Source organism: Neoarius graeffei, chromosome 17, assembly GCF_027579695.1.
Source record: "Neoarius graeffei isolate fNeoGra1 chromosome 17, fNeoGra1.pri, whole genome shotgun sequence".
In the NCBI taxonomy this organism is placed as follows: Eukaryota; Metazoa; Chordata; class Actinopteri; order Siluriformes; family Ariidae; genus Neoarius; species Neoarius graeffei.
In genome coordinates, this window is record NC_083585.1 from 7,961,135 (window position 1) to 7,977,796 (window position 16,662).

At 43.8% G+C, this 16,662-nt stretch overlaps 1 protein-coding gene across 2 annotated transcripts in view; it reads left to right on the forward strand.

Annotated features, from left to right (window-relative positions):
• The first annotated feature begins 4,539 nt into the window (after positions 1 to 4,539).
• The window catches only part of cul5a (cullin 5a), a 37,252-nt gene continuing 25,129 nt past the window's right edge, over positions 4,540 to 16,662 (forward strand). Inside the window, exons 1-7 of one of the 2 annotated variants that reach the window (XM_060943662.1) lie at positions 4,543 to 4,593; positions 5,161 to 5,248; positions 12,028 to 12,137; positions 12,257 to 12,356; positions 15,553 to 15,729; positions 15,832 to 15,973; positions 16,426 to 16,571. In XM_060943662.1, the coding sequence (XP_060799645.1) occupies positions 5,228 to 5,248; positions 12,028 to 12,137; positions 12,257 to 12,356; positions 15,553 to 15,729; positions 15,832 to 15,973; positions 16,426 to 16,571 (696 nt within the window). In that variant the 5' untranslated portion in view covers positions 4,543 to 4,593; positions 5,161 to 5,227. Of the gene's footprint in view, positions 4,594 to 5,160; positions 5,249 to 12,027; positions 12,138 to 12,256; positions 12,357 to 15,552; positions 15,730 to 15,831; positions 15,974 to 16,425; positions 16,572 to 16,662 lie in introns of both variants that reach the window. The other variant, XM_060943661.1, reaches the window with a different exon arrangement.

The window sequence follows — 16,662 nt, forward strand, 5'->3', positions numbered from 1 at the left end:
CATGTCATCTGCTGGTGTTAGTCCACCGTGTTTTTTCAAGTCCACTGAGTAACAGTCCAGTTCTTTTTCTCCTTAGCCCAGGTAAGATGCTTCTGACGTTGTCTCTGGTTCAGGAGGGGCTTGATATTAGGAATGCCACAGTTGTAGCCCCTTTCCTGAAGGCATCTGTGCATTGTGGCTCTTGATGCACTGACCACAGCCTCAGTCCACTCCTTGTGAAACTCTCCCAAGTTCTTGAATAGACTTCTTGACAATCCTCTCAAGGCTGCGCTCATCCCTGTTGCTTGTGTACCATTTTCCTGCTAGCCTTTTCAGCAATGACCTTCTGTGGCTTACCCTCCTTGTGGAGGGGGTCGATGATCGTCTTCTGGGCAACTGTCAAGTCAGCAGTCCATACATGTCAACCTTTGGTCAATCAAACATGTATAGCCAACCTCCAAAATCCTTATTTCCCTTATAAAATCCTTATAAGATGCAAATTAAAATAATTTACCCAAAATTTGAATGATAATTAACAATGATATATCCCAGTTACTTTTTATTCAATATTAATAACAATAAACCTTCAGAATGAATACAAAGCTCCAATGTTTGACAAAAACACAAAAGTGTCACTCTAATATTCTGAATTGTACTCCATGACAGCTTTTTTTAGCACTCTGCACCAATACCTCACTAGGCTGCATGTCACAGCAAGTGTCTAGCTGTGTTGATCTTACACTGCAGTAGGCCAGGTCAGTGTGTCTGCATTCAGGTTCTTTCTGCTCTCTGTGTGCATCTTCCTGACTTGAGAGAAAACTCTCACAGTCAGCATTACTGTGGGGTAGACATAGCACTGCCTAAGTTGAACTAAAACTCCCACTACCTTGTGTTTTCTGTCTTTTCCAGTTGTTGGCATATCAGTTTGAGCACGCAAATACTGTCATCAGTGGCTGATTTTGCCTTTAGCTTGCATTCCGCTGAGGTTTAGTTTCGATTTGAAATGTTCTTTCACATCACACACTCCCGATGCTGCAACTTTGATGTCACGCACACACAGTGTGCAGTGTGCATATTCGTCGTTTTTGGAAGCTGCCGGTTGGATTATGCCATTGAAAAGGTCCTTCCATTCAGGGTGTCAAGTCGTGTCAGTTTTGTTTGGTTATTTCTGTGCAATTTCCCCAACTTGAATAAAGGATTGTGGCATGTGGTGGAGGTTTAGGGTAACTGGACTTCACTCAAAGGATTCGACAAGACAACTGTTTCCGTTTCCTCTCTTTTTATTAAAAGTTCAAGGCACATCCATAAAATTGCAATGGCAGGTAGATGGTAGAAACAGTTAACAGGTCTTTAGCTCTTTTAGTTCTCTCTTTAGCTCTTAACACTTTTCCTTTAGCTTTGTCTTTAATTTTCTCTTTAGGTGAAAAACCTTTGAAAATATAAAAATAGAAAAACCACAACAATTATTAACAGTTAAAATGCAAAAATGCAAATGCTTCTGTGCAAAATACACATGTAGAAATGCACTATGCAAATATGCCTTAAATACTTATGCAAAATAGACATATGATAAATATTTTAAACTACAAGCCAGATAACACTTAAATATGACTGTAGAAAAATAAGATTTAACTACTTAGTATACACATTAAAATCACAAGGAAATAAACTACCAGAAGAACCAATACAACCACACAAGCCACAGCAGTACGCTCAATTTGGCCGTTCACAGCTGCTTTAAGTAGCCCACAAATTCACTGCAACTACCAATACCATATAATGCAGATAAATATTGCAATGAAGGAATCTGTGCCCAGGTTTATACTTAACCACACAACAATAAGACGCCAACAATGGAGTACAAACACTACACTGCGTGTATTCAAATAGAAAGCCCAACACTGTTGCACAGCCATGCAACATGTCAAAGCAAATACCAAACACAGAGATGCAGCACAATAAATTTTAACATTAAATAAAGCAGAACAAAATAGAAATGCTTACCGGCTGCCTCTCCAGTTTCCCAAATGCCACATTTGCACAGTGTTAGTTCAAGCAGGTCAGAAGCACAACAGTTTTAAAGTAACTCTTACTAGTCTCCCACCACCCCACAACTAATCAGCTGATTAACACACCTATGAGCCTTTAGTTTGCAGCTCACACTAGGCTGCAACGAGCCCAGCTACAATTGATAATCAGCTAACTAGCAATGCTCGTTCCAGTCAATCAGCTGAGTTGCAGTGATCTCACTTTCAAACGCACACTTTTTTTCCAGTTTTCTAAACACATTTTTCCCCTGTGTTTCCCAAATGTAAACAAACACCATTAAAAACCAGTTTGACTTTACACAGGGAGAAACCTACCGCTGTATTGTGTTTTGAATTTCTTTGCCGGAGTGCCCATTCAGAATCTTTTCAGTCGCTAGTGAAAGTCGCTCAGGTGGAAATACGCGTTTCAAACAAAATGTTACTTCACGGTTGGCGGGATTCTCGCAATGCGGTGTGCGCATGATCAAAAGTGGAACGAAGTCTCGCTACCACAAGATAACGCGCGATTTCATAAGACTCTTTACTAGCTGTCTGTGCTTTCTGTGTTGTACAGTACATTTGTAAATGTTATGCGCTCTTTTATCATCGTAGGAATTGATTATAGCTCTAAATAAATATTGAAGTTTTTTTAAAGAATCCGTATGACTTTATTTGTACGCCCGTATACTACGTTTATTGAATCAAATCCGTATAAAATATGGACATTCCGTATGGACCCTTTTCACGTGACGTCACGACAAACGCGGCCGCCATTTTGGACATGTACTACCAGTAGTTTACCACAGCCAACATTGAGGAAAGGCAGCAAAGAAAGTTTTTACTTTCAGCAAGACTTCCATCATGCCACTGTATTGTTGTGCACCTGGATGTAGTAACCATCAACAAACAAGGCAAGGTTTATCATTTTATCGGATCCCGACGGAGAAGATGGATAGCAGCCATTAACAGATTGGCAGCCCTCGGCATACCAGTGCTTGTGTAGTGACCACTTTGTTGGAGGTAAGACGAATAAAATTAGCCAGAAAAGGCATTACATTGCTGTTAACATTCTGTGGCGGCGAGTGTGTAACCAAATAGGTTAAAATAACCCATTGTAACCTCTTTGTTCTTCTGTAGTAGCTATTGTTGACTAGCTAATGTCAACAACATAGTAGCTAGTATGTTACTGTAGCAATGTTTACGTTCAGTCATTTGGATGACTGTTAAAACCTTTCAGTCTCAAGTTTTTCCTTTACTGTATTTACCAGTTTACTGTAATTATGATCCGGCAGCTATTTACACCGGATCCAGTGTAATAAGCTGCCAGAGCCAACGTCCGAGGTTCCGGAGCGCGCTCCGGCTTGCTCCCCCTCAAATTAAGCAGCGCGCTCCGGCTTGCTCCCCCTCAAATTAAGCAGTGCGCTCCGGCTTGCTCCCGGAGTGCTCCGGCCGAGGTTCCGGAGCGCGCTCCGGCTTGCTCCCCCTCAAATTACGCAGCGCGCTCCAGCTTGCTCCCCCTCAAATTACGCAGCGCGCTCCAGCTTGCTCCCCCTCAAATTAAGCAGCGCGCTCCGGCTTGCTCCGGAGCAAGCCGGAGCGCGCTGCTTAATTTGAGGGGGAGCAAGCCGGAGCGTGCTCCGGAACCTCGGCCGGAGCACTCCTGGAGCAAGCCGGAGCGCGCTGCTTAATTTGAGGGGGAGCAAGCCGGAGCACGCTCCGGAACCTCGGACGTTGGCGTGTATGTGTATGGCGATGGGTTTTTAACGACATAGGTATACAGATCATGTGGGCCGAAGTCAGGTAAAGACGAGGGCTTCGTGTACTTCCGTACGTCAGTGAACAATCCTGGTGGAAGCAGGTAAACGTCGTTCTCTAAGCCTGCTAACCTCAATTTTTGCAAATACCTCTCCCTCTGCTCGCCCTGTAAATGCCCTATGCCGCTGGATAGTGAAGGTGTTTTCTGCATCTCGCTCCTTTTTCTTTTATGTTTTTCGTTTGTCGCCTTCCTCGCATTCAAACCGATTCGAGCCGAAGTCCACTACATGTCCAAAATGGCGGTCGCGTTTACGAAGGTCACGTGACTGAAAAGGGTCTATAGGTTGACATGTATGGCAGGCTTCCCCATGATTGCGGTTGTGTGTACTGAACATAACACTGTTTTACTCAAACTCGAAATGAAATATTCTAATGTTTTGAGATACTGGAGTTTTGATTTTCATGAGCTATAAGCCACAAGCTTCAAAATTTAAAAAAAAAAAGTTTTAAATATTTCACTTTCTGTGTAATGAATATAGAATATAAGAAAGTTTACCTTTTTAATTCAATTATGAAAACATGTAACTTTTTCACTCTTTTCTAATATTTTGAGATGCACTTTATATATATATATATATATATATATATATATATATATATATATATATATATGAGAGAGATTAAGATTAGTATTTTCGTTACACTGCCGTGCAGAAACTCCACGTGCGACCCAAACCCACTTTGTCTAATCTCGCTCTCATGCAGCCCAACACTCGCGAGATCGAGAGGGAGAGTAAGTTAAGGAAACATGGCGATGTCTAATTTGTTAAAGGTAAGAAGACCTTCCAGCTCGATCATTTCCTTTCTCTTGCGCTTTATTAAGTGACGCTCTGCGAGGTCGCCGCTAACGCGATAAATTATTTCCTCTGCGGCTTTACACGTGAGAGTTGTACTTGGGAACCTTCCTGTAAAACCACTCTCAGCTCGGTAGTGGTCTAAACACTGACTAGCTGAGCTGTTTTGCTCGTCAGGGCAACCCCAATACCGTTTTTCCTCCACCTGTATTCCGATAAATATGGCATTCCTCGCGATGATTGGTTCGTGATATCCGCGTCCGGCTCGGTGATTGGATGTGCTCAAGGTCGTGAGTAGACATTATTGGCCAATAAAGCGCTGGAAGGTGCCTTTTTGGAATACGGGTTGGAAGAATAATGCCGCACAGCTAGGTAGCTAGCTGGTTAGCTAGCTAGCTAGCATGCAAGCTTCGTATTGGCCTATTTTAGCTTGTTAGCTTGTAAACAGTGATATTTGTATTCTTGACATTCTAAACTAAATTCTGTCCTTTTTTTTTTTTGCTCTGTGGACCCTGGACCCATTTTCACATAATTGCATACATTAGTTTGGATAGTTGGTAGTTAATCTGCCCTGGACAGTTAGCTCGATAGTTAGCGAAGCAGCTACCCAGGATGGCCAATCATCTGATGCCGGTTAGTAGCACTAGTAAGCAATTATGATGAATATTAATACATTTTTAAGGTTTCCATGAATTACATCATCTTCGCTCAAACAAAACGGGACGACTTGGTGCATATGCGCTTCATATTAAACCTTTCATTTGTGTCCCGGTGTGAATGCTTGCTCACTATCTGCAGCTTAGCTAAGCTAACGCCTCCGCCGCTGTTTACATTACAGGCTCTTACAGAAAAGTTCATCTGCAACGATGCGATGCAGTTTATTCAAAAACCTGCATTAATAGTTATTAGATAACTGACTTGGTAAAGTGTTTTTAAACGAGTTTTGGACCTGCATAAATGAACCAAGTTCCCCTGCCAGCTGTCGTTTACATTTACACAGTATATTTGACAGAAGCTTTTATCCAAAGTGACAGAAGGAAAATCCAGTACATTCAGGCTTGATTTTAAAGGAAAACTCCACCAGGAAATGCTTTAAATATGTTTAGGTTAAAATATTTCTGATGTGTTCAGTGACTTCTTGTTCTTGACTGAAGTGAGTGGTTGTGTGCTGTGCTGAGGGACAGGAGGAGGAAGGGGAATATACAGTATCCCTTTTCACATATGAAACTCATTAATGTATCAGTTAAACACATGATGGGACATGTGATAAATTTTCGATCCCACTCAGTCTTCCGTCACGGTAAAGTAACAGGTGTTATGTGTTACCACCTGAACCTCTGCAAGATGGAGACCATGTGAGACTGGATATCAGTGGCGTGCACAGACATTTTGGGGGGCAAGTGCTCTGGGGGGAAAAAGGGCACTTTTTTGCACATGTGGAACACCAGGCTTTCGTCTAAACGGGGGAACGGGGTGCTGCGCCCTCTTACTCTCAGCGTGCGCCCCCTTACCGACTCCGTGAAAACATCCCAGCAACACTACGTGACAATGTGTCTGATCATCAAATACGTTATAATTGCTCCAAAAATATTCCAATCATAGTAGATACTAGGGGTGGGTATTGCCAAGGACCTCACGATACGATACACATCATGATACTTGAGTCACGATACTATATTGCGATATTCTACATAGTTCACTGAAAAATGTAAACTGCATTATGCATCTTAAAATCCGAGTTGTATGTACATCAGATGATAGTGATAATTCATGGGACAAACTGAGTCAAAACAATGTAATTCAAATTATCCATGCCATTTTATTGTAACTATACAAGCGCAAGTTACAACATATTTGCAGGAACAACACACTGTCTGGAACACATTGAAAAGTGCAGTGGGCATCTTGGTCTCCCTGAGCACAATTATGAAACAAAGTGCAGTGTGGGTCAGTGTCCACACACTGAAACTGAACTGAAACCTCAGTGAATCATGTTTCTTCTGAACTTAGAGTAAATACTCAAAATAAAATGCAGTGTCTCACACGCACTAAAATTGAAAATGCAAAATAAAGTGCAGCTTCTTGCCTTTGGCCTTAAATGACAAAATAAAGTTCACGGTTACAGTAAGTCACACATCACTGAAGTAGACGGGAGGACTTTAGCGCTGTCCAGTGTAGTTTGCTTCGGGTCGGGTTTCGGTGGCTCCGGCTAAGCTAATATGTCGGGGCGGTGTCGTGCTAAGTAAGTTCGCAAGTTTGTTGTGTTACCTAAATATCTAATTGGAGCAAAACAGGTTTTGCAAAGTGCGTACTCTTTGTCCAGCTCACTGTTTTTTTTTTCTCCTTTCCTTTGGAATCCAAAGTGCCTCCAAACATCTGCCTTAAAGTTCGGCGGCGTCTCTAGGTTTACGTTAACAGCCATGCTTGCTTGTTTTTTTTCCTCACTGCAACCACCGGGAAAAAAAAAGAAGACGAAGAGTGCCTTGCAGTGAGGTAGCGGCACAGCGACACCTTGCGGAGCGGAGGTGCGGAAGTCGTACTGGATTTACAACCCGTCTGAAACATGATTTATTATTTGAAAAAATATCAATATTCAAATTGAGTATCGATATTGAATCGGAAGACAAAGTATCGCGATATATCGCCATATCGATATTTTTGCCCACCCCTAGTAGATACACCGCCAGACGGTGCAAAAACAATCCAAATTGGCGTTTTCCCAGACTGAGGCGCCATGTTGTTTAGTCATTTACTTGTCGCGGCTGCTCTCGCGAGATTTGACATGGGTCACATACAAGGTCAGCTGACTTGTAGAGCAAGATTTCTCGAGACTGAATGACCTTTCACCCACCGGCGCGGGAGCTTTTGACAGAAGTAGTTCGCGAGTTGTTTTTGTTGACACTTGGGCATTTAAAAATGTCATCCTGCGGCACGAAGCGGAAGAAAGCCAAAGACTGTCCGGGGCAGAAGAAGATTACTACTTTCTTTTTCAATGTTGACAGACAATTTGTTACAATTTCCCTCTCGGATAGCCTCAGAATGTCCCATTGGAGCATTTTTCAAAGGCTTTGCGCGGCGGGGGGGACAACCAGCACCATCCCCCCCCCCCGCTTCGCTCCCTCGCCATGGTGAGCGCCCTCATACTAAATTTTTCTAGAAAAAACCCTGAACACCTTATTATAAAAGTCTGAGATTTAACCCTCCTCTTGTGTTCGGGTCGCCACTGACCCGTTTTAGTTTTTAAAGGTGTAAAACAACCACTTAATTTATTACATCAAGGCTTTTTGACTTTGCCAGGAATCTCAAGTTGAACAAAATAGAAAAAGAAAATTTTGTTTTCCTAAATCTGAAAATGGTCTAGCAAAAAAAATATAATACTTATGTGCAGTTGTTTCTGTATGCGGCGGGCTACTTCACGACAAAATAATTGCAGCTTGGGCTTAGAGGGCAAACAATACATTTTCACTCGATTCATGTGTTACCTGGCTGGTGGGGCAGGGGAAGAGCTGACTGACTGCCCAATGTGTTGTCTGCGCTACGACAAGGCCGTGGCTTCCAGGACGCTATGCTGCTGCAACCTCACATTGAATGCACTGCACGCTTGTTCACGTGACAGAGCAAGAGAGACAGAGGTCCGGTGTGTGTGCGGAGGTAGTCTGGCTAACGCAACTTCAAAGCTCGCAACAGGCCCCCGTGTTGCGTCACACTTAGGATGGGCGGGCCCAGGCTATGTGCGGAGGGGGCACACATCGGGACATTATTTTCACACGCTTTTAATGCCGCGGCTTTTCTAAAAGATCATGTCGACATTGGCCTCAGTAAACTGTAAAAAAAAAAAAAAATTCAAAAGGGCACTTTTTTGGACAGAGGGCAGAGGGGCAGGTGCTTGAGCACCACCTCGTGTCTATCTGTGCACGCCACTGCTGGATATGACATAATTCACAATGCATAAAGTCTTTTTGTTGTAAAAAGGCCAAGCTGAGACACTGGTTGGTTGGTTGGTTGGTTAGTTAGAAGCCATGCCTTAAAGGTTAGAGAAGCCACTTTGGGACCAAAAGGTCACTTGTTCGATTCCCTGGACCTGCAGGAATGGCTGAGTTGCCCTTGAGCCCCCAACTGCCCCCCAGGCTGCTCTGGGAATGTTGTGTGTTACTCTGGATAAGCATCTGCTAAATGCCTGTATAATATAGTTAGTTAGTTAGTTAGTTAGTTAGTAACATTTACAGTGAGGTAGTATGAGTATTTGGATCATGTAGGTGTCAGTAGTTCCATCGCAATATCATTGTATCATCATTAACTTCATGACCAGTCACAACACGTTAATCCAATGGTTCTAGTTTCAGCTGGAGCCATGGCAAAAGACTGTCATTAATGTTACTAGGTCACCAAGGGTTAGGTTAACGTTTCAACTTTCAGTGCCGTTTTGCACCAAGTTACAGCAGAGGCTCTGGTGACTAGTTAGCGATTTATGAGATGCTCGAGCATGATGGCATTGATGGTGGTATTAGCATGAAAGTTGAAGCTTTGGAAGCTGAGCAGTGCGTATAGATGAGGATGTCAGCAAGCTGGACAGACGAAAGAACTAAAGCTCTGCTGCATCGCTCTCTTTAGGTAGAGATGAAGCAAGAGTTAAATCCCACTATAATGGGCCTTTTCCACTACCCTTTTTCAGCTCACTTCAGCCCAACACAGCTCGTGTTTCGACTACCTCAGAGCAGCACGACTGAGCTCACTTCAGCCTTACTCAGCACCCAAAACTCGCATGGTTTTGGAGTGGGGCTGAAGTGAGCCCAACCGAGCCGAGTGGGGCTAGGGGCGTGAGGTGACACTCCCCTGTGCACTGATTGGTGAAGAGGAGTGTCTTCACATGCCCACACGCCCCGCGAGCATGCTGGGATCTGTAAACACCGTAAACCCGGAAGAAGAATTACGACAAAGAAGAAGATGATCAGAAAACTAGAAGATGGAAGACCAACCCAAGCGAGGAAAGGCCAGCCAGTGGTCCATTGTTTACTATCCGGGTCGTGAGACTACCGCTTAAAAGGTCACTGATGTCACTGTTTGCGCCACCTAACGACATCACGTGACGTCCACCCACTTTCGCTAACTCCACCCAATGTGTCCACCCACTTCCAGCCAGCACAGTTCAGCACGGTTGTAGTCGAAATGCAACTCCAACAGCCCCGCTCAGCTCGACTCAGCCCAACTCAGCACGGCACGGCTCAGCCCAACTCGGCCGCGTTGGTAGTGGAAAAGCCCCATACAGTGGCGCTTGAAAGTTTGTGAACCCTTTAGAATTTTCTATATTTCTGCATAAATATGACCTAAAACATCATCAGGTTTTCACACAAGTCCTAAAAGTAGATAAAGAGAACCCAGTTAAACAAATGAGACAAAAATATTATACTTGGTCATTTATTTATTGAGGAAAATGATCCAATATTGCATATCTGTGAGTGGCAAAAGTATGTGAACCTCTAGGATTAGCAGGTAATTTGAAGGTGAAATTAGAGTCCGGTGTTGTCAATCAATGGGATGACAATCAGGCGTGAGTGGGCACCGTTTTATTTAAAGAACAGGGATCGATCAAAATCTGATCTTCACAACACATGTTTGTGGAAGTGTGTCATGGCACGAACAAAGGAGATTTCTGAGGACCTCAGAAAAAGCGTTGTTGATGCTCATCAGGCTGGAAAAGGTTACAAAAGCATCTCTAAAGAGTTTGGACTCCACCAATCCACAGTCAGACAGATTGTGTACAAATGGAGGAAAATCAAGACCATTGTTACCCTCCCCAGGAGTGGTCGACCAACAAAGATCACTCCAAGAGCAAGGCGTGTAATAGTCGGCCAGGTCACAAAGGACCCCAGGGTAACTTCTAAGCAACTGAAGGCCTCACTCACATTGGCTAATGTTAATGTTCATGAGTCCACCATCAGGAGAACACTGAACAACAAATGGTGTGCATGGCAGGGTTGCAAGGAGAAAGCCACTGCTCTCCAAAAAGAACATTGCTGCTCATCTTCAGTTTACTAAAGATCACGTGGACAAGCCAGAAGGTTATTGGAAAGTGTTTTGTGAATGGATGAGACCAAAATAGAACTTTTTGGTTTAAATGAGAAATGTTATGTTTGGAGAAAGGAAAACACTGCATTCTAGCACAAGAACCTTATCCCATCTGTGAAACATGGTGGTGGTAGTATCATGGTTTGGGCCTGTTTTGCTGCATCTGGGCCAGGATGGCTTGCCATCATTGATGGAACAATGAATTCTGAATTATACCAGCGAATTCTAAAGGAAAATGTCAGAACATCTGTCCATGAACTGAATCTCAAGAGAAGGTGGGTCATGCAGCAAGACAACGACCCTAAGCACACAAGTCGCGGAAGAAAGGAGCGAAAGAAAGGAAGAAAGGACTACCAAAGAATGGTTAAAGAAGAATAAAGCTAATGTTTTGGAATGGCCAAGTCAAAGTCCTGCCCTTAATCCAATCGAAATGCTGTGGAAGGACCTGAAGCGAGCAGTTCATGTGAGGAAACCCACCAACATCCCAGAGTTGAAGCTGTTCTGTACGGAGGAACGGGCTAAAATTCCTCCAAGCCGGTGTGCAGGACTGATCAACAGTTACCGCAAACGTTTAGTTGCAGTTATTGCTGCACAAGGGGGTCACACCAGATACTGAAAGCAACGGTTCACATACTTTTGCCACTCACAGATATGTAATATTGGATCATTTTCCTCAATAAATAAATGACCAAGTATAATATTTTTGTTTAACTGGGTTCTCTTTATCTACTTTTAGGACTTGTGTGAAAATCTGATGATGTTTTAGGTCATATTTATGCAGAAATATAGAAAATTCTAAAGGGTTCACAAACTTTCAAGCACCACTGTAAGTGAGACGTCAAACAACATGTTAATGACAGAAGTTTAATCTTAAAAAGTAAATTCAGAATTTTAAAATAATTATAAAAATCTTTGTCATGGAAGATCGTCTTAATTATAAAGATATTAATATGGAAGTCATTGAGGGTGGATGACCGGGTGGATCCCCCCCTTAAGATCTCAGCTCACTAGTGGTGCTCTGCCAATTCTGGGAATCATTCCAAAGCTGTGTATCAGCAAATGACAAATCTGATTTTGTTCTTTATGATTTTGACTGACGCATTACAGATCATGGACACATTTTCTCAAAGCACCTGGTCATTGCATCTTTTTTTTTCCTCCCCTCATTTTCATTTTTTTAACAGAAGTTTGAGTGTCATCATGTTGACTGTGAATGGTCAGTGATGGTGTCTGCTCTCTAGAAAGATGAATTGGAATCTAATTCAAGAGTGCTACAAAAATGAAAATCGGCACGTTAGTTTAAAAAATACTCTGGTATGTTAACAAAGCCATTTGATCTTTCTCAGAACAAAGGGTCCCTCCAGTTTGAGGACAAGTGGGATCTGATGCGCCCAATTGTCCTGAAGTTACTTCGCCAGGAGTCTGTAACGAAGCAGCAGTGGTTCGATCTTTTCTCGTAAGATTGATTAATTGAATTTGTCACTGATATTCAGACTTGGTCTAAACATAGTCTTTAATTTTGCCTGAAGCAACATTCTCAGTGATTTGCATTTTATGCTTTTTGTTCCGCCATAGAGATGTTCATGCAGTCTGTCTATGGGATGACAAAGGCCCAGCAAAGATTCATCAGGCTCTTAAGGAAGACATTTTAGATTTTATAAAGCAAGCCCAGGCGGTAAGTATGATCTTCATGTTTTGTTTGGTGAAAAATCCCACTTCAGGTTACAGTTGTATGTGGTTTCAAATCAGATTTGAGGTTCAAGCTACACAAAGCTATGCTCACATTACCAGGTTGAAGTGATTTCAGATGAGCCCCAAACCACTTGTGTATTTATTTTTCATCTCATTATCTGTAGCTGCTTTATCCTGTTCTACAGGGTCGCAGGCAAGCTGGAGCCTATCCCAGCTGACTACGGGCGAAAGGCGGGGTACACCCTGGACAAGTCGCCAGGTCATCACAGGGCTGACACATAGACACAGACAACCATTCACACTCACATTCACACCTACGCTCAATTTAGAGTCACCAGTTAACCTAACCTGCATGTCTTTGGACTGTGGGGGAAACCGGAGCACCCGGAGGAAACCCACGCGGACACGGGGAGAACATGCAAACTCCACACAGAAAGGCCCTCGCCGGCCACGGGGCTCGAACCCGGACCTTCTTGCTGTGAGGCGACAGCGCTAACCACTACACCACCGTGCTGCCCCCCACTTGTGTATGTGATCTTGTATTGAATACAGTTCCAATAAGAAGCCATGCAACATGAACGAGAACAATCAGCTTGGAATGCATGTGGGTTTTTTTCGAAGTGTCACTGCAAATACTGATATCATCATGGCAGAAATGGAGAACAGCAACTATGGTAACTGTATTCAGTGGAAGGATGAGGGAAATTGATTTACTTGACCTCCAGAGAACGGAGTTGTGTTTGAAACAATTGCCCAAGAAATGGCAAAGTCTGGCCAAAAACAAATATGGCTACAGCGATGAGAGCTTCTGCTCTTTTCTTCCGCGTCCCCCCCCCTTCTGCTCCTTTCTTCCACGCCCCCCCCTTCTGCTCCTTTCTTCCGTGCCCCCCTTCTGCTCCTTTCTTCTGCGCCCCCCCTTCTGCTCCTTTCTTCTGCGCCCCCCCTTCTGCTCCTTTCTTCCGCGCCCCCCCCTTCTGCTCCTTTCTTCCGCGCCCCCTCTTCTGCTCCTTTCTTCCGCGCCCCCCTCTTCTGCTCCTTTCTTCCGCGCCCCCCTCTTCTGCTCCTTTCTTCCGCGCCCCCCCTCTTCTGCTCCTTTCTTCCGCGCCCCCCCTCTTCTGCTCCTTTCTTCCGCGCCCCCCCTCTTCTGCTCCTTTCTTCCGCGCCCCCCCTCTTCTGCTCCTTTCTTCCGCGCCCCCCCTCTTCTGCCGCGCCCCCCCCCTTCTGCTCCTTTCTTCCGCGCCCCCCCTTCTTCCGTGCCCCCCCTTCTGCTCCTTTCTTCCGCGCCCCCCCTTCTTCTGCTCCTTTCTCTGCGCCCCCCCCCTTCTTCCGCTCCTTTTTTCCGCGCCCCCCTTCTTCTGCTCCTTTTTTCCGTGCCCCCCCTTCTGCTCCTTTTTTCCGTGCCCCCCCCTTCTGCTCCTTTCTTCCGCGCCCCCCCTTCTGATCCTTTCTTCCGCGCGCCCCCCCCCGATCCTTTCTTCCCCCATAGCCTGTAAAGGCACCATTTGATATTTTACCAGTCCATCATTGGTGTGTATCGGGTATTTAAACTTGGCAGAGCCCATCCCTCTCCAAGCTTGATCAATGAACAGTTTAGAGTAGCCAGTTCACCTAACTGCATGTCTTTTGGACTGTGGGGGGAAACCAAAGTACTCTGAGGAAACCCATGTGGACACTGGGAGAATATGCAATCTCCAAACCCGAAGGCCTCTTGTTGGGCCTTCTTGTTGTGAGGCGACAGTACTAACTGCTGCACCACCCGATCACCCAGTGAAGAAATGTTCTTCTGTATTAATACTCTGTGAATCTGTCAATACTGTGATCCCACCTCTCCTGGCTTCCGTCCTGTACCCACTCATCACTTGGTGCATCAGTGCTAGCAGTAGTTGCAAAAGCTTGCCATCTGGTCTTTTTCTTCACTATCTCAACCTGGTCATGTACAGCCAGCAGGAAAACTGGGAAAATTGTTGCAGAGCTTGGGCTCTGATTCCATTTGTTAGCTCATTCAGCCGCAGGCCAGTCTGGATGAGCTTATGCGATCATGCACCGTCCGTCGTCATCTGTCCACAATTTATTACAAACATCGTCACTCCTACAGGATTGATCAGATTTCGATCAAACTCTCATACAATGTTCCTCAGGTGGGTGTGCGTAAAAGTTGTCAAGATGGTGGCGCCACCGGTCATATTTATGATTTTATAGGCCTCTTGGCCAATATGAGCTACAGCCTCATTGATGCTATTTTTATTTTTTTCTTCCGTTATTGTTTCACAAAGATGATGTGATGCATGTGATCTTTGGAGCACTGATATTTGACAAAGTACGTTTACATTAAATACTGATTTAAGTCCCTTACATTACTGTTCCAAATGTAACTTTACTGTCAAGATGGAGAGATCCAGTCTGAGCAAAAAACAAAATCACAGTTGTGCAGTGAGGCTGTGAAGCAGTGCCGCCCCCCCCCCCCCATTCATTGTACTGCACTTCCTGATATCAGAAATTTGTGTCAAGAAGATAGATGGTCTCCCAAACCAGTTACTGCTGTGCAATAAATTAGTACAATCAGTTATTATTTAATTGACTGTTGGCTATGTAGTGTGGGGTTTGGAATATGTGCAAAAAAAAAAAGCAAGCATGGACCCAGCCTAACTGTACAATCTGCAACAGACTGGTTACATGCACCTTTCATCATTTTTGTCCCTGCTGTTTGACTCAAAATTGATCTAACAAATGATGGGAGGGTGTATAGCAATCTAATTATCTTGTAAACACAAGCTCTATGTAGAAGAGATTAGATTAACATGGGGGCCTGTAGTAATTCCATCACTTGCAGGTGCTGCTGTGCGAGTTTATTTCAGCCATGTCAATGTTTTTCTTCCTCCTCCTCTTAAAAAAAAAAAAATTACCAATAATTTTTTTTTTTTTTTGGACAAACACTGATCTGGAAATATTAGTCCAGTCAGGATGGGCATTGTTGTGATTTAGTAATCAGTAATGCATATAAAACACATGACCATGTGCAACACACACATTGGGATTTGTAGGAAAAACATCCCTGTAGAAACACGCTCATTCTGTGTTAACCTCATTTTGGTCTTCAAAGATAATTTTCCCCACTGTTTTGAATGATCATCTAATCTTGATATTTGTATGAACTTTTTGTCCAACTCCTTGCTTTTTAGAGGGTGCTCAGTCACCAAGATGACACAGCCCTCCTCAAGGCTTACATCGTGGAGTGGAGGAAGTTCTTCACTCAGTGTGATATACTACCTAAGCCATTTTGCCAGCTTGAGATCACGCTGATGGGGAAGCAAGGCAGCAACAAGAAGTCCAACGTGGAGGACAGCATAGTGCGGAAGGTGAGCAGGGAGAGAGCGAGAGAACAGGAGCAGTCAGCTCAGTTTTTAAGCATTAAGCATGTGTGATATGCCATTTTTATCCTCTCCTCTCTCAATTCCTAGCTGATGTTGGACACTTGGAACGAATCCATTTTTTCCAACATCAAGAACAGGCTGCAGGATAGTGCAATGAAGTTGGTCCATGCTGAAAGACTTGGAGAGGCTTTTGACTCTCAGCTGGTCATTGGGGTGCGTGAGTCTTATGGTAAGCACAAAAGCATATGAAAATTCTGCATTAGTGTTGCACAGTATTTAATACTGAAGGTGTTGTATCAGATTCATAGGATTAAGGTCGAGTTTTGCTAGAATGTTTATATAACTATGCTGCTTTTTTTGGGGGGGGGGTCTAATGGTGGTATATTTATTATGTAAGGAATACCACACAACAGATCATGGTGTTATACAAAAATAGTGGGGGTGGGGGATGTTGCATGGCACTCAGCCGTGCCATGGAGCATCCGCTGTACAAGTTGTCATGTATGAGCTGTTACCATAGAAACAATAACATATTAGAACAGGCGCCGCATTAATGCTAACCTATTGCTCATGTTACATGTGAATCACACTGTGGGGTGTGTGAAATAAATATAAAATGGAGAGAGAGCGTGAGATGTGTGTAGACTTTGCATGAAGATCTCTAATGTTACCATTTTGCAGTGAACCTGTGTTCCAACCCTGATGATAAGCTGCAGATCTACAGGGATAACTTTGAGAAGGCCTACCTGGACTCCACTGAGAGGTTCTACAGGACACAGGCTCCTTCCTACCTGCAGCAAAATGGAGTCCAAAACTACATGAAATATGTAAGCGGTTGACCGTATAATTTAAGACAGCGAATTGAGATTCTTTGTGGATATCTTATTGTAAATAGCGAGTCCTTGCAAAAAGTTACAC